This window comes from Leptonychotes weddellii, chromosome 3, assembly GCF_054177405.1.
Source record: "Leptonychotes weddellii isolate Sample4059 chromosome 3, ASM5417740v2, whole genome shotgun sequence".
In the NCBI taxonomy this organism is placed as follows: domain Eukaryota; kingdom Metazoa; phylum Chordata; class Mammalia; order Carnivora; family Phocidae; genus Leptonychotes; species Leptonychotes weddellii.
This window is the reverse complement of record NC_138371.1, coordinates 22,702,358-22,725,661: the sequence shown is the minus strand read 5'-3', so window position 1 is coordinate 22,725,661 and position 23,304 is coordinate 22,702,358. Positions and strand designations below refer to the sequence as shown.

Here is a 23,304-nt window from a genome sequence, read left to right as displayed (position 1 = left end):
TTTGCAATTTGCCATGTCTGGAACTGAATTTTTTTCTACAACTATGTTCAATCCCTCAGTCTTCACCAGCTCAGGAAACAGCAGCACCACACTCCCCCACAACTGATCAGTATTCAGATGCCTATATTTATCTTAAAAATATGTCCTAATCCTATTTACTTCTCCTTATTTTCATTACCCCCAGACTTCTGACTGGTAGCTTCATTTCCATTCTCGGATTGCCTTGATCTCACCTCTATACATAAACCGGCATGATCTCGTTAGAACATAAAATACTTCAATACCTACAGTGTATTTATAATAAAATCCAAACTTTTCATGCCACACAGGGTTACCACACATCTGGTTCTGTTTAGGACATTGATGTGCCTGCTGTCTTGGTGGAACTAGTGATAGAGCCTTCTTTCACTCCTAAAATTGTCCCAGTTGGATGATAAATTACACGGTTCTTGTGGAATTTTTAGTCTGCCTAAATTTTCCTCCCATAAGCAAACTCTTCTCTCCTAGGACTCAATAGGGTCTGCCTTAAGTCTCTCCTGTAATTATTTTTCTTCAAAATCTGAACCAAAGAATTAAGTATAATCCTATACTTAATTGTTTTATCTGTTGACTGTTACGCCGTTAAAGACAACCAGGCCCACGTCCATGATATTTGCCCCTAAACACTTTAGGCAGCATAATACCTGACACATGGAAGGTGTTTACAGGTATTTATTAAAAGGTTAATGACTAAATAAACTTGCCATATAGTCAGATAGTTATATAAACACATAGTATAACATTTACATAATAAAAATGTGTTCAAGATACCAATGACCAAAACCAGTACAGAAGCAGGAGAAGTTGCTTCTGTTTGAAGAAAAGGTTGAGTAGGGAAGGTGCTGTAAGGGGAGGAAGCCCAATCAGTGTTGATGGATGGAAAAGATCATGTTATGTGATCAAGAAGCTATGAGGAAAGATTTCTAAGTAGAAAGGCTGGCATTCACAAAGGCAAAATGTTTTAAAACAGTGTGATTATTCTGGGAACTCAAAGTAGTTTCTATTATTAGGGTGTACAGCCTTGCATAAATGATATATTAATGTCATGAATCCCTAAGGACAACACCTAAATTATGAAGAAACCTGCAGGAAACAGAACAGCAAAGGAATTTGAAACTTAGTTTTGTTTTCATCTATAGTGCTAGGATGATTTGAAAATTTCTATTGCCTGTTTAGCTCACCTTATAATTCATAAAAGTTTAGATATGTAAATCAGTTTTTGAAGAGTTGTATTTCAAACTTCATTACCATAAAAAATCCTCTAAGTTGTGACTTTGTTATATAAGTGTCAAAAAATTATAAAAATGGTCCATAAGGAAACTATAACGAGATTTATGGTATATAAAACTAAACTGGGCTTTTCCCTCAGATAATTTTTTGGGGTTAACATTTCTACTTTGGGAAATGAGTTTTCATTCATTCTTAGACTGTAAAAAGAAATAGCCTAGAATTACTAAATTAGCATTTTGGCATTTATATTATACAAATGCAAAGATGAACACATCTGTAGAATGAACCACACATTAGGTCAAATTTTGATGTAAATAAAAGTTGAAATAGAGAATTAAAACTTGTCTCAGATCTATTTACCTAGGAGAAAATTTTCAAGAAATATTCTTGGTATAGATAATCATATATGGGTTCTTTGAATATCAAAAATGTACACCAGAAGTTTCACACTGGTGGACAGCGGGACATAAATGCTTTGTTTGGCTTCCAGAACAATTCAAAAGTTTGAGCCAAGATTTAAATTTGGAGAAGTCACATAAAAAAAAAAAAATCCAGAATTCTGGCCCCTCTGAAAAACTGGAAGAGCACATAACTCTGGTGGGAAAAAACCACAGTCCTATAGAGGGCAGTAGGTGTCCTCTAGCCCACTACACAGCCACGTCCCCATCTCCCCAGGTGCTGAGATCCATGCCACTTCCCTTATGTATGTCACATGCCATGCCTTGTACCAAAACACCCCAACCATTAAAGACTAATGGAGAATTATCAAAATGTCTAGGAAAATATTTAGAACTTGATCATCTGTAATACTGAGAACTGAATGTACATACCATCTTAATAAAATCCTCTAAAAATGGAACAATTCAGAATTCAATCTTGGCTTTCTTGGATTTTGTTTGTTATTTAGATTATATAAAAAAAATTAAAAAGCCAATCAAATTTGGTATAACATTTTTTTTTTTCTCCTGACCAGTAAGCTATTTGTTTTGGCATCTGGTCCATATAACACAATTAGCAGTAAAATAATCCAAAGATGTTTAACATGTGTTTAATCTGTGCTTTGAATGCAAAAACTTCCATATACCTTCCAATATAGCAAAAGTAATTTATTTTATTTAAGTATATTAAAAGACTAGACATGTTTTCAATATCCATACTGTTCTAGAATGGGAGAAAGAAAGCCAGGAGAGTTATTTCCATGGGAAGTGATGGGCACTTACCTTAGCTATCTGGACACACCAGTTAAGCAGAAGCTGGGATCCAATGTTATCCTTGTGTTCATGGACATAATCCAACAGGCAGCCATGGGGCATAAGCTGTGTAACCAGCTGAATGGTTGGGCTCAGACACACACCCAATAACCGGACTAAGTGTGGATGGTCCATACTTGCCATGATCAAAGCTTCCTATAAAAAATTAATAAATAACACCATCATTTCAACTCAAATTTCTTTATAGCACGATATTAATGGTGCTGATCATAATTTTGAAAATGTACTCTCATTCAATGGAATCAATTAAAAATGAAAAGACATTAATGCAGCTATTATATTCTTAAAGTGATTTAGCTCAAGTAAAATTAAGTGAAAAAGACTATACTTTTGTTAAAATGGAAAATGTTATAGAATTAAATGCATATAAAATTAATATTAGTGTTTTCTCTTTTGTAATATGGACAATATTTGATTTTTTTACTGCTAAGTTAGTTGATATTGAATCCTAGCTTATACTGTGGATTTTTAACTTTTGATCTTTAGTTCTAGAATACAATAATCTATACAAGTGCAGTTATTTTCACGTAGTATAAGGTGACCCAAAGTTAAGTCATCCATTATTAGTGTGGATTTAGAGAGCATACACAGGTGTAATTTATAAATTATAAATATCAAAATTTAAACAATTATAAGCAATATGCCATTGTGGATTTATGTAGAAAAATAAACCTTTTAATAAGACATTTTGCTCCATAACTTTGTCTTTACTCAAATTTATTTCATTTCCAAAATTGTAAGTGATGTATTATTCATAGAATTATAAAATTTGAAAGCTAATTGAGACTATAAAAAATTGTCTACTCCAACTTTATCATTTCATAAAATGAGAAAACAGCTCTAATTTCTTTATCATAATCATGTCACTTTGGTTTAATGAAGATAAAATTGGACATATGATAGTTATTTAGTACATCTTAAAGTTAGCCTCCAATTAAAAGTTATTTTAAGTATCTTTACTGCAATTTGAAACAGATAGGACCTTACACACACACACAGGGAGTGGCACATATATGGCAATTTATTTATTTATTTATTTATTTATTTTTAAGATTTTATTTATTTATTTGAGACAGAGAGAATGAGAGAGACAGAGAGCACATGAGAGGGGGGAGGGTCAGAGGGAGAAGCAGACTCCCTGCTGAGCAGGGAGCCCGATGCGGGACTCGATCCAGGGACTCCAGGATCATGACCTGAGCCGAAGGCAGTCGCTTAACCAACTGAGCCACCCAGGCGCCCCTATATGGCAATTTATTATCAATCAGTTTACACTGAAGCCATGAGAATGTTTATTGTAGCATTCTTGAATATTTTCTGTAACTTTGAAATTTTTCAAAACAAAAAATTATATACAGAAAGCTACATTGACCTTTTGTTTAAGATGGCATGGCAGATTGAATACACAAATTTACTTCCATTTCCTCTCAATTCCACTATACTAGCAATAAAGGAATTAATCAAGAGGCAGACACCAACAGTCATAGAGAGGAGGCAATAAAGATAGAATAATAAGAGTAGGAATTGGCTTACTAGTTGTAACTAATTTTGCATATGTATGACATCTGAAGCCTAATGTAGCAGGTAGGGAAACAGAGAAGAAATCCAATTTACACCACATGTGTATACCACCAAAGGCTCAAGTAGTGTTAGCACCACAAATTTCTGCAAATGGAGCAGGAGGGAGAAACTTCCGTTAGTAGGATTGTTTCAAAGTGTATTTAGGAGGCACCTAAGACTACAGATCTCCTCCCCTCCATCAAAAGGATTGTGGACTATGGATATTAGGCAAAATGGAAAGAGAAGTACTCTGGTGAAAACAGTAGGGTTATGTAAATTTATATATGGAGAAAATTGGGGCCACCTTCCAGTTCCTTCTCCCAAATGGAGCTATGACTTCAAAATTCTGAAGCTTAAATTGTTTAAACCTCAAATTCCAAATCCAACAAAATTTCAGTTAAGTGAGTGGATATACAGACATGTTCAGGCATGTCTGTTCTTAAACAACTTATCTCAGGGGGTGCCTGGGTGGCTCATTCAGTTGAATGTTGGACTACTAGTCTCGGCTCAGCTCATGATCACAGGGTCATAAGATCAAGCCTGGCATTGGGCTCTGTGCTCAGCAGGGAGTCCGCTTGAGATTCTCTCCCTCTGCCCCTCCCCCATTCATGCTCTCTCTCTCTCTCTCTCAAATAAATAAATCTTAAAAAAACCCACAAACTCATGTCACATACTTCCTTTCTCTGTTAGATGTGTTCATTAAGTAAGAGGGGGCGTTAAAAGAGTACATTTAATTAAGGAAACAAAAAATGACAGTGAAGGGATATTCCAGAATAAAAGCAGTACAAGAGACCAAGATAGCAGTCAGTCCAGAATGGAGTGGGACATATTGATCTGGAAAAGGTAATCCAAGAAGATGGAAATGATAGAATACTTAATGAGCTTAAAATACATTAAGGGTATGTATATTTAGCAGATGCTGAAGGTCAAATTAGGATTGATGCACAGAAACCTAAGCAAAGGTAAAATGAAGAAATTGATTTGATGTAAAGTACAAGACATACACAAGTAAAGAAAATCATGTATTTACTATAGAGCATGGCTGGGAATAGTTACATAAGCATAAGGACATAAATACAAAATGTTGATATAAGCAAACACCATACGACTATCCTGGAAAATGAAGGGAAGGGAAGTAGACTATACTTCTGCAAGGGGATAATGGGAAGAAAGTGAAAGGTACATTCCTGTTGTTCATAGTGACAAGTTAGTGTATGATGCATAAAATGGAAAAATCAAGAGTTGACAGGGTAAGCATAATATTTAGATACAGGGTTAAATGAAAAAAATAAATTGCTGAGAAATTGAAAGTGATTACTTTGGGCAATGGAAAACAGGCAGGAAATGGAATGGAGAGTCACTCTAGACTTCTGTCTTTTACTATTTGCCTTGCAGACGTATTTGACTTTTATTATTACCTTAGAGCTATTTGAGAGGACATTATTAATTTTTAATCTCCACTACTATTTTAGTGGTGTTGATTTCAGCTGAGTCTAAAGATTATTGACAATTATGGTATATGTCTGATGGAGTATATGGAGTTACTGGATCCAGTCAGGGTCCTAGGTGCAGTATAAACTTTTACTTTTTTCAGTAAGGAAGAGTGGGGCAGAATGGGCAAGTGTCTTTGAGAAAGAAGAGATATAAGGCCAAACAGAAACAATAAGCTGGTAAAACGGCATCGGCCCAATTCAAAAGACTGTTTTTGAGCCTTTGTGGGCAGAAGCTGAAATTGTTGTTTTCCAGATGGCTTTCAAGTAGATGCTGCAATTCCCCCCTCCTCAGTGGCCCCAGGGAGCCAGAGTCATAGAACAGGAGAGAACACCAGTTTCTGTGCTTCCTTGCTGAGCCAACCACAGCAACCCCTGAGGACTAGCAGCCCAGGGAGCACTGAGGGGCATCACCTCTGGCAAGGATACTGGCATCCTTAGGTAGTACCAGTCAACAGTGGTACCAGCTGATGATGCCAGGGGGAGAAGAGACGCTCCATAGGGGGGCCAGGCTGGTAAGGAAGAACACTGCAAATATCACAGGAGGACTGGGACTGGGACATTGGTTTATAGGTACATATGAGGCACTCAGTAAGTGCCCAAACTATATGGGGAGACTTCTTTAGGGGTTTGAGTTTCTGTGTAATCAGCAAAGCCAGAAATTTGAGTTATTACTATGAATATGGCCCCATTTGGATCCAAAGGGTAGAAATATTTTGGTTTTACTTGCTGTATATTTTAGCAAACATTTGAAATAAAGCAAATCAATGTAGTTATAAGGAGAGTACAGATAAGAATGTGAGCCAAGTAATATTGTATTGTTATTAATTAATTAATTATTAACATTAATATTGAAAGTATAAACCAGAGGGCTCCTTCACTGAATTATGATATGCACACATATATACATATATACACCAACAAATAAGCAAAACATGTAATCAAACTAAATATCTAATTTAATAAAGTACCACATTAGATATTATCTAATTAAGTTAAATTTATACTGATTGCATTTTCTCCATTTCTCTTCTGGTGGCTCTCAGTCTCTTATGAGCCTAAGAGTCACCTAGGTTTGTCATTACAAGTAGCTATCCTGGCCCCACTCCCTGATAATCAGGGCTAGAAGTAGATCAGGAATCTGCATTTGTAGCAAGCTCTCCAGATGAAGCTACTGTAGGATATATGAAAATTAAGGACCTCTGGAATATTGCCATAAAATATATCTATAATCTCGTTGCAAAAATCGTAATTTGCAGTTGTAGTTTGATCCCCATTATAACACTAGAAGCAGTCAAAGGACGTAGTAATTCTCAGGTGTAAAAGGAGAAAACCAAAAGCTGGGTGGGCTTACTGCCCGGGTTATATTTGATAAGTACTAGGATCAGGTTTAAGATTCAGGATTTCTGATTCTTAGTGCAGTTGCTACTTCTTATGATACTGAACTTCATAAATTTCAGTTCCATCAGCACTTGGCACTGTAGCACTGTTAACTTATCTTGTTAACAAGAAGACAGCTCCAAACACCTGATATTAGTTGTATCTGAAGAATTGGGTCAAATTATACTTTATTTCCTGAGGAGCAACTAAAATCAAACAACAAATTTGCACTAACAGGTAAACAGCCATCACTTACAATATGCTTTCAGAAAAAGCCAAAGGAAACATATTTCTCTGATTTCCTGAGAGTATTATTTGGTACAGACCATTTCTTGAGAAAGAAAATGATGAAATTTAAAGTAAAAGAAAGATTTGGAGGTTATTTCAGGCTTCTTTTTCAGTATGAAATATATAAACAATTTTTTTTTCTTTTACAACTCAAGGAGTGATGATAATTCCATTCTAAATATGCATGTGAAAAGTTTACATCAGAAGAGCGTAAAAAAGTCACATGAAAGTTCTCTTTAAAAAAATCTATTAGTAAGTCCTGGCAAAAAAGCTGGGGTTGTATTAAGGAAAATTGCTCATCACACTACAAAGAGTATTTGAAACCAAATTGCAGAGTATTTGCATAATAGTTCTCTTTTTTTGAGAAAGAAAAGATGAACAAGACACTAATTGTAGGTTTTATTTTTTTTCATAAAGGAAATAGCAGATGGCTTTTTTGGAGGATAGGGAAAGAGATAAAGAAAAGAGAACGTGGATTCATTTAGAGTGATGAGTGGGATGGAAAGGGAAAAAAATTCCAATATTTTAATAATGGAGTGTTGGATTTCAATAAATTGCTCTGTGTTGAAGTTAATAATGTCCCTTGTTACCTATCTCCGTGTGGGGCCTGTGGAGGCAATTTTGGAATCTTTGTTGCTGTACTAGAAAATGTCACCGAAGGCCACTGGAATACATACAAGTTGACAGGTGCATTATCTATTTTTTCAGAAATAAAATTAGTTTCTGTCTTTGTTTTCCCTTCTGCTTTATAAATTTTTTTCTTATAGGTGAATTAAAGAGTTTTCTCGTTGGACAGAGGGGAAGGATGTAACAGGTGCTACGCTGAAAACTCTAAAGCAAGAACATTTTTCTTTACAATGAAGTCTGGTTTGAATAAGGACATTTTTTTAAAACTATCAAGGCACATCCAGGGCATAGACAAAAAGCTCTGAAGCATGTGTGCCATTATTCTCTTGCCTATGCTGTTTGTATCTCTATTTGTGTCTGAAGGGAAGATATTTCTGTACAATAATAAAAGTAAGCAATACCATTTGTCACATTAAGGTATCATTTTGCCCAGCCTTCAGATGTTTATACCTTGCCACTTAAACGTGTTTTCTCACTTGTGTTGGTTAGTGGTTTCATGAAAAGAAAAAATAAAAGAAAAACATATGGCCAGTGAAAACTTATGGGCTCTTCTGTTTCTTAAAAATGTTAACTTCAGCCAAACTTTCACTGTTTCATTATGTCTATGGACCATTACTTCAATGCCCTCCAGCTAAAAATGGGTAAAATCTCATTGCATCAGGGATAAGGAAGATAAAAGGGGGGATAGAGGAAAAGAAAAGATAGACAATTAATGTAGACATAAAACTGTTTAATGTAACGGTCAGCAGATTTGTGAATGCTTGGCACAAACGCCTCTCCTAAAGACAGTGAGGGTGATGGGGATGAAGAAAACAAAGGAGATAATGCTGACAGCAGTGATGAAAGATGAAATAAAATTACTGGTCCATAATAATGTTTTACAAACATGTTTTGCTGCAGATGGTATCTAGATAATAAAATAAATGAAATCTGCATTTGTTTCCTCACATCTAGAATAAATAATAATTTACTTGTGTGAGTAGGTGACCAGGAATTAGATAGACTGAATTGATATGCCATTAAGTTTAAGTCTGTCCACATTGCTGGCTGGGCTCAGCACTCTTTTCTAATCTCTGCCATCCTTTGGGCGGACATGAACATTCAAGATTAGGATCCTTCTAACTTTTGGTGTCAAAAGTCTTCCATCCCCAATCTCCATGATTCACCCATTGAGTAGCTGGATCTCAGACTTCGATATTACTAACAGTGCTACACAATGAAGAACTTCATGAGTAATTCTACACTGGGTAGATTTCTACTTTCTGGCTGTTTCCTACCTCCCCCTCCCCCTAGGTATACTGAATTTCCCTTCATCCTTATATTTTCCTACCACTTTGTTATACATTTTCTCACTTAAAAATATTTATTGAGGACCTGCTTTGTGCTTGCCACTGTTACTGAAGTTGGGTCTACCATAGCATCTCTATCATCATGAAGCTTTCACTCTACTGGGAGAGGCAACCAATATACAGGAAGAACAAATATAAAACAGACATATAAGTAATCATAAGTCATATTAAAGGTTATGGACAAAATAAATAGAATATTGTAATAGATAATAAAATGGTGGCTACAGAGATACTTTAAATAAAGGTAGTCAGGAAATGTGTCCTGAGATCTGAGAAGAAGCCAGATAGACAAATACAAGGAAAGAGCGTAAGAGCTGGGTGAATTTGGGAAGCTCTGCGGAGACTCAAGTGTCTGGAATTTAGCAAAAGCTGTGATGGCAATGAGATGAGATTGGAAATGCAAGTAGAGGCCAGATCATGAAAGGTTTTGCAGTAGTGGGAAGAAGACTGGATTCATTCATAATTTTTTAAATGCCTGCTTTCTATTATGCTTCATTTACTCCTCTCTCAGTCTGAACTCCAGTGTTGACTATTACAATAAAGCATTTACCGTCATCATATAATTTTTTCCCCTTGATATTCCCATTGTGCCACTCCTTGGCCAGAGGCAACTCCCACCATCTTAAGTCTCCTCAAACTTTCAAATATTGCTTGGGAAAGGAATCAATTCATGGAGATTTGTCCTAAATCTCCTGATTTGATCCACCCAAAATAGCCCTTTGTTATCTTTTTAAATTTCTTTCTCTATTACATTTATTATGATGTGTATCTCTGAGTAGAAAAAAAAAAAACACAAATAACAAAAACAACTTTCTACCTTTCACAATATTTACTCTGTTTAATGTACTCCTGACATCATCCCATTTTGTTCCCGTGAATGGTTTTGCCATTGTTTATCTCTAGTACAACTTCATCTTCACTCCATATTGGCACCTTCACTGTACCTACAAGTATATTTAGAATTCCCATATTTTAAAAGTGAAAGTTCCCTAAATTGTGCCATTTCTTCACTTTGGTAATATTTGCTATTTTCGCTTTGGCTGTTTCTTCATTTTATAGTCCTTCACTCCCTAGGGCTCTAGTTTTTCTGCAACTTACTGCATTCTTACTATTCAAATCACTCTTGAAAAAAAGCACCACTAATCTCCTTTTTACCAGTCAACAGGCTTATTCTCTCATTTTTACATTTTCCTCAGTTTCTGCACTGTTTTATCTCACTGACCATGCTACTTTTTGAAAATCCCTCTGTGGCTGATGTTAATATTTTATTCTACCCTAAATCTTTGGTCTCTCTGAGTACTCTCATTGCAATTATTGGTACCTGCTTTTTGCTTTTTCCTTCCATACACTCAACGTGGAAATGCTACCATGGCTTTGTCCCTAATATTCTTTGCTTTCATCTGTAATCTCTTGCATCCATATATTTTATGACTTTAGGAGAGTTGATAGGGTTATCAAAAATATATGGAGTTCCCTGTAAAATTGTGTGGTTTTTCATAATTTGATTTAGTTTGAAGATCTGTAAGTAGCATTGTTATTTATAGGATAGATAATAAAATTCATTGTACTCATATCCAAAATATCTGTGTAAAATATCTGTCCAAAATATCCCAAACATAAAAATTATGCTGTACCCATATTCTCAGTTTTCTTTTCCACACCTGTAATTTCAACTGTCATCTCTGAGCAGGAACAAATAGCTCTTATAAATGTGTATCTCCTATTTCATTTTTATTAATTATTTGTTAAACGTCTGCCATCGTTGATCATGCCTCTGAAAGTGGTAATATTATCTTATCATATTCATTAGTCTATATTCAAATTCTTATAGAGTGTATAACTCATAGTAAGGGAGTGATATAATTTTCTTAATAAGTGAACAGAATTTTTATTATGTTTATTATATTCCCTCCTTCCCAACCTACCTCATCGCAGGAATCAACCCATATTTCAAATGCTTACTAGTCATCTTGACATAGATATCCTACTGGACCTTAAATTTAAGGCACAAGGTAAATTTCTCCATAAGAGCTTGTCTGCTGCTAATTTTGTAAATTTCAGAAACAGTTTCTAATTTGGTTTTTGAATCTTGGATTCCTATTTGGCATTTTTTTTCCCATTGTTTTACATCCTACCCATATCAAATACTTTGCCAAGTCTTATTGTTTTTTCCAATGGAGTTCAAATCTCTATGGTTCTATGTCTTTTTATTCTGACCCCTACTTAAGTTCAGACTTTCATCACTACTGTAAAAAGAATGCTGATTTTTTTTTCATTACCTCTAGTCTATTTTTGTTATAACCTGCAAAAAATCCTAGGCATTTTTGTGGTGCCACATGGAGAGCTTTAACATTGCATGTACTCAATAAATATTTGTTGAATTAAATTTGACATGTTGAAAATTATAATAAATTTTGTAATAAAGAAGCTTAGACTTTGCTCTCAGCTATGACACTAATGATTTGTGGGGCTGGCCTGCTATTTTTTTTTGCCCCTCCATACCCATTCTCCGTCCTTCTTCACTTTTCCATGTGCCTAGTGAAACTGAGCCAAATGGATGACAACAGGCTTTCATTTGGGGTCAGCCAATGGAAAGCAAGAGCAGAATATTGAGGGGAGAATAGAGTGAGCTTAGTATCCTTCAACCTCCACTTTCCTGCATCCCTCAAAGGCCACAGTTGCTGTCAGTTCAGGGTAAACTTCCCCTTGTTCCTTCAGGCCTAGCAGTTCCATGATTAGTCTTGAGATGCTTTAACAATCCTTGTTGGTGTTCCTCAACCTTGCCCATACCTTTATTAAAACCCCTTTGCTAAACTCCCTATCGTTACTCCGACTTTGTATACCATGTGATTCCTGCTGGGATTCTTCTGATGCAGTAATCTTAGACAAGTCACATAACTTAACATTTATTTGTAAAATGACAGTTTGGGTCACTGATGGCAAAACATGGCATGCATCCTAGTCCAATACCCACTCCCCTTGCCCATGGCAGATATGGCTAAACAATCATTGTAGTAGGCTGATAATGAATCCTAAAATATGTCCATACTTGGATCCCAGGAACCTGTGAATATTACCTTATTTGGAAAAAGGGTCTGCACAGATACAGTTAAGTTAGGGGTTTTGACATGAGGAGATCATCCTAGATGATCCAGGTGGGCCTTAGTGCCTTTACAAGTACCCTTATAAGAGAGAGGCTAGAAGGAGATTAGATGGAGACAGAGAAGAAAGCAACAGGAAGGAGAAGGCAGAGATGACAGAGATGCAGCCACAAGCCAAGGAGAAACTGCAGCCACCAGAAGCTAGAGAAGGCAAAGCACAAGTTTTTCCTTAGAACTTCTGGAGGGTATGCAGACCGACCAACACCTTGATTTCAGGAGTCTGGTCCCCAGAAATGTAATATAACATATTTCTGTTGTTTTCAGTCACCAAGTGTGTGGTAACTGGTTATAGCAGCCACAGGAAACCATCTGACACAATTACTGTATTCTTCCCTGTCTGGACTGAGTAAAGACTCCCGATCCTTCTCAAGTCCATTCTTTAAGCAACCGAAACCACTTTACTGGGAGGTAAAGGTGAGATTAAATATCATTGCCTTGACTTTGCACATATTTTAAAAGTTAATGTTGCTACCAAACCGTATATAATTTGGATGTCCTATATTGGTCTGACCTAAATGATGCAGATCCTTTTAATTTAGAAATTAACATATATGTATAATAGTTAAATTATATGGTGTAGGCAAAGAACTTACCACAATGCCTAGTGGACTCTTAAAAAATTCGGTTAGTATTACGTTAGTATTAAATCAATTATATCAATAGGGAATGTGATTGTTGAGTAGGAAAAGCATAGCCAACAGTCTGGGAAAAAAAGCTTTAGCTGCAGGGTAACTGGTCACTTTAATCTTTTCGAGTCATGGGGTGGAGGGCATTAATTTGGAAAGGAAGGCAGGAAAACCAACCAAAAAAACCAAATTTTTTTTTTTCTGTCAGCACTTTAGAAGCTATCATTTTCTATTTAAGCCTGAGAGCTAGAAACATCTCCTCCCACCTTCAACATAAAGTAGTCATGAAGACTTAGGAGATGGCCAAAAGTAGCTTATTGAGTTGCAAGAGAACTTCAAGGACTATATAAGTTTGTTCTGTAACAGAGTAGCCATGATAGCAGTAATAGCAGTAAATAGCCATTGGGGTTAAAGTAGATAATAGAGACCAAGAGGTCCTGGTGAATGCTTGTAGTTAGGGCACAAACACTTTATAGCCTACTGACTCATCTTAGCAAAGTTACAGAAAAAGAAGCACAGAGGTGTCTGTAATTAACATTTCAGGACTGATATGGAAGAACAAGCTCAGTAAGAGCCAGCATGGATCTTCTGGAGAGGACACCGCAATATGCTATAGAGAATGAAAACACAAACATACTAGAACTAGAATAAATCATCCAAGGCTAAGGATTCCACCACCGGGGGAAAAGAATAATTATCAACTTCCAAATAATGTTTATTGATTTCACTTTTTTCTCTTTGTAAATGAAACTCAATTTCTGTAACACTTATCTAATCTGTAAGATCTGTATTTAGTTCAGCTATCGCTTTTCAGTTGTTAGTAAACAACTCTAAAGTCACCTATTAAAAAGATAAGTAAAGTCATCTGGTAAAGAATTCCATCAGATCATAATAATAACTGCTACTTTTTGTCAAATTGTGCCTGGCATAATGCTGTTGATGTTAGATATGAACTCATGTGGTCCTCAGGACAATCCTGCCCAACAAATATTATCATATCTAAGTGATAAGGAGGCAAGTTTGAGAAGGATAAGCAATTTGCCAAGATCCCAAAGTTAGTAAGTAGCCAAGCTGGGATCTGAATCTGGTTCTCATTATATTCACAGCCAAGACTCTTTCTATCATGTTATCTCCTCAGGATCTATTAATGTCTAGGTGACCAGGTAGACACAGCAGATTTTGTGCTCATTATTTTAGTGTCCTGATAGGAGTTATCACTGATAAGATTAACCCGTTAACAGAATCTTTATGAAGTGACATTCTAATAGGTACTCACCATTTTTTTCCCCCATAAATCAGGTGAGTACAACTTATCCTCAATTACTTGGAATTAATCCACCCATAATAAAATGCTAAATAGCCTTTGCAGGAGGGGACTAAGACTAACTCATATCTTTTTTTTTTTTTTAAAGATTTTATTTATTATTTGACAGAGAGCGAATGAGAGAGAGCAAGCACATGAGACGGGGGAGGGTCAGAGGGAGAAGCAGACTCCCTGCCGAGCAGGGAGCCCGATGCGGGACTCGATCCAGGGACTCCAGGATCATGACCTGAGCTGAAGGCAGTTGCTTAACCAACTGAGCCACCCAGGTGCCCCAATATCTTTATTCTCATTTCTGCAAAGGATAACTTGTTTCTAGGAATGTTCAATTATTTAAAAAACTAAATTTGATTTAAAATAGATCAGAATCTAGTAATTTTGGTAACAACTCTTATTTAGTCACGATTTTATGATTTTCTATTTTGTATAATTTGGGAAATTAATACTCAATTCTACTTTCCTAGATACTGTACCTCCCTTAAAGGAAGACATCTACTGTCTTTCTAATTCGCAAGAATAATCTGTTAATTAATGATGATTATATTAAAGGCATGTAACAACAAACAGCTAAATAAAATTAGGGAAACCATCCTTTAATATCTAATAAAAATCTCAAATATACCTCTGATAAAGGAGCAGGCTGGACTGTGTTCTTTATGATTTACTCAAGATACAGTAGTGACTTTAATTAAGTCTTCCATTTTTCACTTACTAGTTCCATGCTCATATAGGATAATTCATATATAAAAATCATTTGTCCTATCATTTATTTCTTTCTTATCTCCTCTACTTTTTATAATGAACTTAATTATTACCATCAGATATATTAAATTTGAAACCATGATTTATATGCAAATTCTTGTATTAGATACTCATATCAATGTTATTTTAGTATTCTACACTGATCCTGATGTCAAGGGCATTCAGTTAGAGGTAATAACCAGAAAAAGTCTGCATTAATGTTACTTATGCTTTTATGTTTTTAATATAGTGGCAGTAAATGATATTACTACCCACTCAGGCAAAATGAGTTAAAATGAACCCTGAAAGAAAATATATGGTATCACAGAAAACCCCTATTGTTAACGTATTTGCTTCAGGAGGCTATGAGTCAAAGGAATGTGTGGCTTTGAGGCTAGATACACACTGTGCAGGGGTTAGAAAGTAGCAGTGGAAAAAGAAGTACCTCATAAAGAATCTCTGCAAGAAGGCATCCAATCCTGATCTGGCATTTGAAACCAGCCACTGAAAATTAACCAATATTTTAGAAATGGAATGGTATCTTAGATTTCTATAATGGCTACCCTTTTAGAAAAGGTCAATTCATGGTCATTACATTCATCATCAGCAAACTCAAACAGTGGTGCAGTGCACTAGAATGCTTATTTTGTTATATATTACTTTATTAATAACTGTATGTGTTTAAGAGTATTCACAGGGAATAGCTAACCATTCTTTCATTCATTCATTAACTTATCTCCAATATTATTTTATTGTCTAAGGGTTAACCTTTACAATTTTTGTACCCTCCCATGAGAGTACAAAAATTAAAAAGACATATATTCTACTTTCAAGTAGTTAATATTGTAGTAGAAGTCTTTAAAATTGAGTGAAATTAGTTATGAACATAAATAATAGTTATGATAAATATTTATGATATAAGATTTTTATAATAATTCACTGAAGACAGAAGAAACTGAAGGTGGGGGAAACAAAAGCTTTGTTAGGAAGAAAAATAGAAGTGTGGATATCAGTATGTGGAAAGAACATGTTGTAAAAGAATAAATAACATGGGTCAGGTGGTATGATGAGGAGAAAGAGTTGTGGACACTGATTCCTGCACATTCTTTCCGGCGTCTGCTCTTCTACTTGTTACGTGATAAGAAGCAAGTTATTCACACTGTCAAAACCTCAGGGTCTTCAGCTATATACAGCTAAAGATCAATAATGCCTACCTAGCTCATGTAACAACCATTTCACATAATATGTACAAAAGAGTCTAGCACAGAGGCTGGTTCATAACAGTTATACAATATAATTAGCTTCCTTTCCTTCAAAAATTAGGAAAGTGGGTAAGTCTGCATGCAAAGGGAATAGGAATAGATCAGCTTATGTGGGTCATCCAGTACATGACAGAACACAGTTAAGGAGCAAAGCTGGAAAGGCAGGCTGGTCCTAGGGCTTGGAGGATTTTAAATAATAGCCTGACGTTCGGATTTGATTCTATCAAAATGAGAATCAACTCAAAATGCTTGCGCAAGAAACATGTAATCTAGCAGCGCTGTTCTCAGGACAAATCATTGGCAAAGGGTCTGAAAAATAAGAGATTGGAAAGCTGCTGTCCGTGAATGAGGAAATGGGATCCTAGCACAGACAGTGAATCCTGAGAAATATGAAATGAATGACTAACTTGCCAAAGGCAGATACATTTTTAAAGGACCTTAAGCTTGTGTACTCCAGTATCTGAGCTGGGGTTTCCCACTTCAACCTTTTTTTTTTTTTTTTTTTTTTTAGCCCTTCCATAAATAACAGAGAATCTTGAGGACTTTGTCTTGTGGATGGTGAAGACCTGGTCTACAAGTCAAGACAAAAACATTTTCCTGTTTTTTCTGGACACACATACTCTCTTTTAATCCTCCTCCCTGTCATGGGAAATGATTTGCCTCCAATACGAGTAGAATTTTGCTTCTCAACATCTCTATTCTCATCATTCCCACACCCGTTTGTATTTTCTTCATAATCCACTTAATCCATATGGATGAATTGCTTTTCCATCAAATTCCGTATGAGTGCTGGTCAGTCTGCTCATTGCCACATTCACACATATCCTCTGCCTAATACTAGCATAGCAATTACTTTTTGACCATTCTGCTAAACAATTCTGAAAAGGGCAAAAGAATTTGTGGTATTCAATAGTCAGTGTACTGTCTAATAATGTCGGTTCTTTACAGGTAGACACAGGGACAGCTTTCTGAGGGTGTATGCTGTGACTTCTGTCTGTGGTATCTGTTAATTGTTGCTATGTCGTTGTTCTATACCCACATATGAGTATATAACAAACTCTGGGGCTATTCTACTAATCTTTTCTACTGTTTATCCTTTAGAATATTATAGCTTCCAGAATTTCTAAAGTCCTTGTGTAAATATTATTTAATTTTAAGAATCTGATGACCATGACCTAAGTCTTCATTCTAAGAACCAGACTGAACTGAGATGGAACTGGTACTAGAAACCTAAATATAAGATCATTTTGAGAGTTAAAGATTAAAAATTTAAAGTCAGTAGTCATGATTACGAAAATTTTGGATTATTAGAAAATATTTCTATGGCACTTCAACTCTTAGGAATTATTTGCTTCCATCTGTTTCATCAGAGGAACCAGAAAATTATTATTTATGATAACACTTAGATAGGTTACTTACATTAAAATAATTCATATATTCAGAACAATTATTCATCAAATCTTCAAATGGTATGCAAAACCCACTTGTAAAAAATAAATTCTTTACTTTTTAGGTATTTTAATTGAAAGTTATATCAATTAAAATTCACAGATGTTAAAACATGTTCTGGAACATCATAAGGTGAAATTTATTTCAATTTTAAAAATCATAGTATAGAGAAAGCAAGTATTTGAAGATTCTTCTAAACCAATTTCAGTGATTTTTAAGTGCAAACTATGCAATTAAATTTTAAGTGTGATTAAAGAAGCAACGTACTTGAGGATATCTGCAATATCAGTACAGAGTTATGATGCTTTTTAACATTCAGGCATTTTTGCACAACTAACATATTTTCCTTGAAAATGTAATTTAAGTATTTAAATGCTTCATTTGGTAGTTATTGGATGCCTTTATATGGCTTTGAAAATAAACACCTACAGATATTCCACTTATGAACTAAGAATTTCTTTTTTTTTTTAAAGATTTTATTTATTTATTTGAGAGAGAGAATGAGATAGAGAGAGAGCATGAGAGGGGGGAGGGTCAGAGGGAGAAGCAGACTCCCTGCCGAGCAGGGAGCCTGATGCGGGACTCTATCCTGGGACTCCAGGATTATGACCTGAGCCGAAGGCAGTCGCTTAACCAACTGAGCCACCCAGGCGCCCAAGAACTAAGAATTTCTAACAGGACAGTATACTTTAAAAAAAAAAATTTTTTTTAAAGGTTTGATTTATTTATCTGAGAGAGAGAAAGTGAGAGAGAGAGAGTGAGAGAGAGAGAGAGCACGAGCAGGGGGAGGGGCAGAGAGAGAAGCAGATTCCCCACTGAGTGGAGAGGCAGACTCTGGACTCAATCCCCAGACTCCGGATCACGATCTAAACTGTAGGCATATGCTTAACTGACTGAGCCACCCAGGTGCTCCATGGGACAGTGTACTTTTTGGAGAAAACGCCCAATAATGGAATTCACTTGATCAAAAAAACAGAGATTTACTTAGCATTTAAGAAGTATCCAGCCATATTCTAAAAATAAAAACTGCTTTTCACACACATTCATCAAAAAATGCAATAAAAATGAAATTTAGAAAAATGTTTCTTGTAGATATGACATGTTAATATAAACAATGTAATTGATAAACAGATTAGAGAGGGGTCACAGAGGCTATTTTTTCAATTATACTAATTAACAATATCTTCTACTTTTTTCCAGATTCTAAAAATGTTCACTAGAAAAACAAATTAATTTTTGACTTCGCCCCTTAGGTTTCCTTTAATAGTGGAATTCAAATAAAAGGCAGTTTGAACGTCTATTTTTCATTTGGCTATGCATTTCTTTGAGAAGAATAAAAAATGTATTATGAAAAGAGAGATAGTACACTAGATAGTCTCCTTCCCCATTAATTTTAAAATAATTGTGAGAGCAAAAGCCATGTCTATCATGCATGTCTAAATGGCCTCAAGGAAGATCCAATTACAAAGTGATATGTTTTCAACACACATTGCTTGCATATTTAATTCAGGTGTAACTCTAAAAGGAAATATCTTTTTGGTTTTAAATCCATAATAGGTTTCAGTTCACCTGGGTCTTTTCAATACATTAGGGTAATTTCTTGGAATTTAGTGGGTTTTTTGTTATTCATAGGTGCACATATGGAACACTTGATGTCATAGAGGTGCATTTTATTGGGTAAATAATCATTTGTACATTTGAAGATAAATATGTTCAAGAACATGAGAATGGATACCAATATATTTATAGAACAACATATATAATAAGGGCTAGGACTCATATATTTAGCACTTGCAAAGTATATTGGAGCAGCTTAACATTTCTTTTTTAATCCCTGGCAAGAGTCTGATATATTTTAATTAAGAACATAGAACAAAATATATTTTGAACACTAGACTAGTTTTCTGTATTACTGAATTTTAAACTTTTGTCCAGAAGTCTGGATATAAAGATTAAAATTACATAGGTGAATAAGGAGCACGAAAACTAATTTCATGTTTAAATACTCATATAGAAAAACATGGATACATCTATCCTGACTTAAAATACATATATAGTAAGGGGTGCCTGGGTGGCTCAGTCGATTAAGTGTCCGCCTTCAGCTCAGGTCATGATCCCAGGGTCCTGGGATCGAGCCCTGCATCGGGCTCCTTGCTCGAGGAGAACCTGCTTCTCCCTCTCCTTCCAGCTCAGTGCTCTCTCTCTCTCTCTCTCTCTAATAAATAAATAAAATCTTTTAAAAAATACATATATAGTGCATATATGTGTATGTATGATATATAACATTAAATCTACTTAACTTCTTCCTAATATAATATATATAGATCTATTTATATTTTCTTTTAAAATATTTTAGCCATATTTTATTTATTTGTGGCACTTCTCTTTTTACAATTATATTCCACATTAATATAAAATATCCCTAAAAATTATAATGATCAGCTTATAGAACTTAAGAAGCAAGACAACCAACCCAATTGAAAAGAAAAGAGCATAGATCATGAAAAGATAACACTCAGAAAAAGAAATACAGAGCTGGACAGTATCATTCACAATAAGAGAAATTCATGTTAAAAGTACACTGAAGTGCGGCACCTGGCTTGCTCAGTTGCTAACCATCTGCCTTCAGCTCAGGTCATGATCCTAGGGTCCTGGGATCAAAGCTCATGTGGGGCTCCCTGCTCAGCAGGAAGCCTGCTTCTCCCTCTCCCCCTCCCCCCTGCTTATGCTCCCCCAAGCTGTCTCTCTCTCTCTCTCTCAAATAAATAAAGTCTTTAAAAAACATACACTAGAAATATTAAAAGTTAGATATTTATCGGATCCCCTAATTTTTTTGATTCCCACCACCTCTTGCAGTGGGAGACCTTTTACTTTTCCTGTCAGAATATTTCCTTTTGTTTCTGCCCATATTGGATTCTAGAGAATATAAGTAGGAACTCCATTCCTCCTATAACACATTCCCCAAACAATGTATGATGACTAGAAATGTAGGGTTTCCTAGAGTATATTCTAGTTTCTTTTTAGTTGCTGAATACAGAATATCTATTAATTTGACACCATAGTAAAGTAAAACTATAGATACATATTTTTTCTTGGCTTTGGCTTTAGCTGTGCATCTACCATGTGGAATACGCTGTAGTCAGTCCCACTTACATTGATGAAAATTATCAGTTTGAGATCCATCTTGTTTATTCATTAAGCTAATATTTATTGGGTGTTGTTAGGAGTTGAAAAAGATATATTGAACTCCTAATCACCAGTATCTCAGAGTATGACTTTGAAAAATAGGTGTTTCAGACATAAGTAGTTAAATAGATAAGGTCTTATGGGAGTAGGGTGGGCTTCGAATGCAATATGACTGGTGTTTTTATAAGAAGATGATGATGTAAAGACACAGAGACACAGGCAGAGTGCCATGTGAAGGCAAAAAACTAGAATGATGCACCTATAAGCCAAGGAATACGTTAGGCTACCAGAAGCTGAAAGAGGAAAGATCCTCCTTCAGAGACTTCCAAGGGAGCATGACCCTGCTAATACCTTGACTTTGGACTTCAAACTTCCAGAATTATAAGAGAACAATTTTTGCTGTTGTAAGCAAAATAAACAACCATACAAACAGAAATACACTGTAATGTCATTTGTCACTTTTTTTTTTCATTTGTAACTTTCTTAATTGGAAAAATATCCAGAGATTTGATAATGCCCTGTTCTCTGTTTCATAAACCCTTGGGAAACAAGTGCTCGTATACATTGCTGGTGGAAATGCCCAGTTAATACCCTCTATGGATGGTGATTTGATTTTATCTATGAAAATTACAGATGTGCTTGTTCTTTCATGTGTCAATTCTACTCCTGGAAATTCATCCTACAGATAGATAGATATACCTTCTCACATGTGAAGTAACATTGGTTCTTCATTGCAGCATTTATTATAATAGCAAAAGTCTGGAAACTACCCTGTACCAATAAAGACAAATTATTATATAATAACAGCCTCATTATAGACCTTATGGAAAAATATATGTGTATAATTTTCTGTCTTGAGCATATGGCAAATACAAGAAGAAAATAAACAATATTCAAAAGCTAAAGATCTATAAAGGCAATCTCAGCTTTGAAGTTATCACAGTCAATTATTGCTTTAGTGAAGATCTTAAGCCAACAAAATTTGGGCCAAGCCAAAAGAGTTTTTGGTTTGTCAAATCTTAGCCTAATAATATTTACAAATTATGAATTTTCAGATTTTAAAATGTAACCAAGGGAATAAATATACATGCCCTGAAGTAACTCATGATCTCTTCTTGACTTTTCCCCTAAGGTTTACTTTTTAATTAAAATGCAATATCCAGTCTAGAACATGTGTCGACCTGAAGATAATTTTCCAGAGTCAATGTGAAGGAAAATGTAAGAATGACCATATGCCTAGAAACATAGCTCTAGCTAACATTTCAAGGACTTGGAAGTGAATCCCCACATATAATTTTTTTGTAAATCAAACCAGACCCAGTTCAGAACAAATCTGTAGTCTTTCTGAGTAGTTCTTATGACTTAGCCATCAGTATAGCCTTCCTTCTTCATACCATTCACTTCCACATAAAAATCTTTTCCATCAGTTCTGACTTTTAGGCCTCAGGAGCAGCAATCTGAGTAAGTATTGATAATGCACAATGGTTTGTAACTGAGACTGTATATCAAAATGACTAGGGAGATATCTAATTATGTCAACCAAAAATTTGAAAACTCCATTGTCCAAACTAAACTTCAGATTGATCACTAGGTGAAAATACCTATCATAAAACAAATGACTATTGGAGAGTTACATTCAAAATGTCCTTTTAAAATTTAGCCCTATTAAAGTCATCTGACTTAAAACATCAGAATAGAGCATCTGATCAATTTATGACCACGGTGGTTAGCATTCACTTCTGAATTATCATAATGAAAACTATTGATTAAGTCAATAGATACTATTCCTAGTTATTGAGCTATGATTTTGAGATGTTAATGATGTTATCTATTTTTGAATACACATATATATTCTGTTTGCAGAAAAGAAATGTCTGGTAGAAAAATGGGATGAATATATAATTGAAAGAGTTAGTAAACTCTTGGAACAAAGAAGAGTTCTCATGCTAAGGATAAACACATTTTCCAAATAAATCATGCTAAAAGTGTCCATAGGGAGAGGCTACTCATTTAAACTGAAAATCTGTTATCCTGTCATGGGGAAGAATAAGCAACTTAAGCACTTTTTGAAACTTTCTCTACAACAATGATAATAATCTTAAATAATATAATTCTTTTCACCAAACACTATCCTAAAACACTTAAGCAAAGTAATTGACTACACTTTCCCTATAAAAATCACTCATGGGGTCTGTTATCACGGTATTAGCACCAAAATGCTAAAACTACAAAATTTTCTAGAGGCCATTAAGCAGATGAATAAAGATATTGATTCTTCCTATATATAATTGAAACCCTTAAGGTAATTGCAGCATCATTATTTAATT

General features: G+C 35.1%; 1 protein-coding gene across 2 annotated transcripts in view; it reads right to left on the bottom strand.

Annotated features, from left to right (window-relative positions):
• Positions 1-23,304, bottom strand: part of ERBB4 (erb-b2 receptor tyrosine kinase 4) — a 1,058,588-nt gene that overhangs the window by 143,513 nt on the left and 891,771 nt on the right. For both annotated transcript variants that reach the window (XM_081813693.1, XM_081813692.1), the window contains exon 20: positions 2,490-2,675. In XM_081813693.1, coding sequence (XP_081669819.1) covers positions 2,490-2,675 — 186 coding nt within the window. The remainder of the gene's footprint in view (positions 1-2,489; positions 2,676-23,304) is intronic.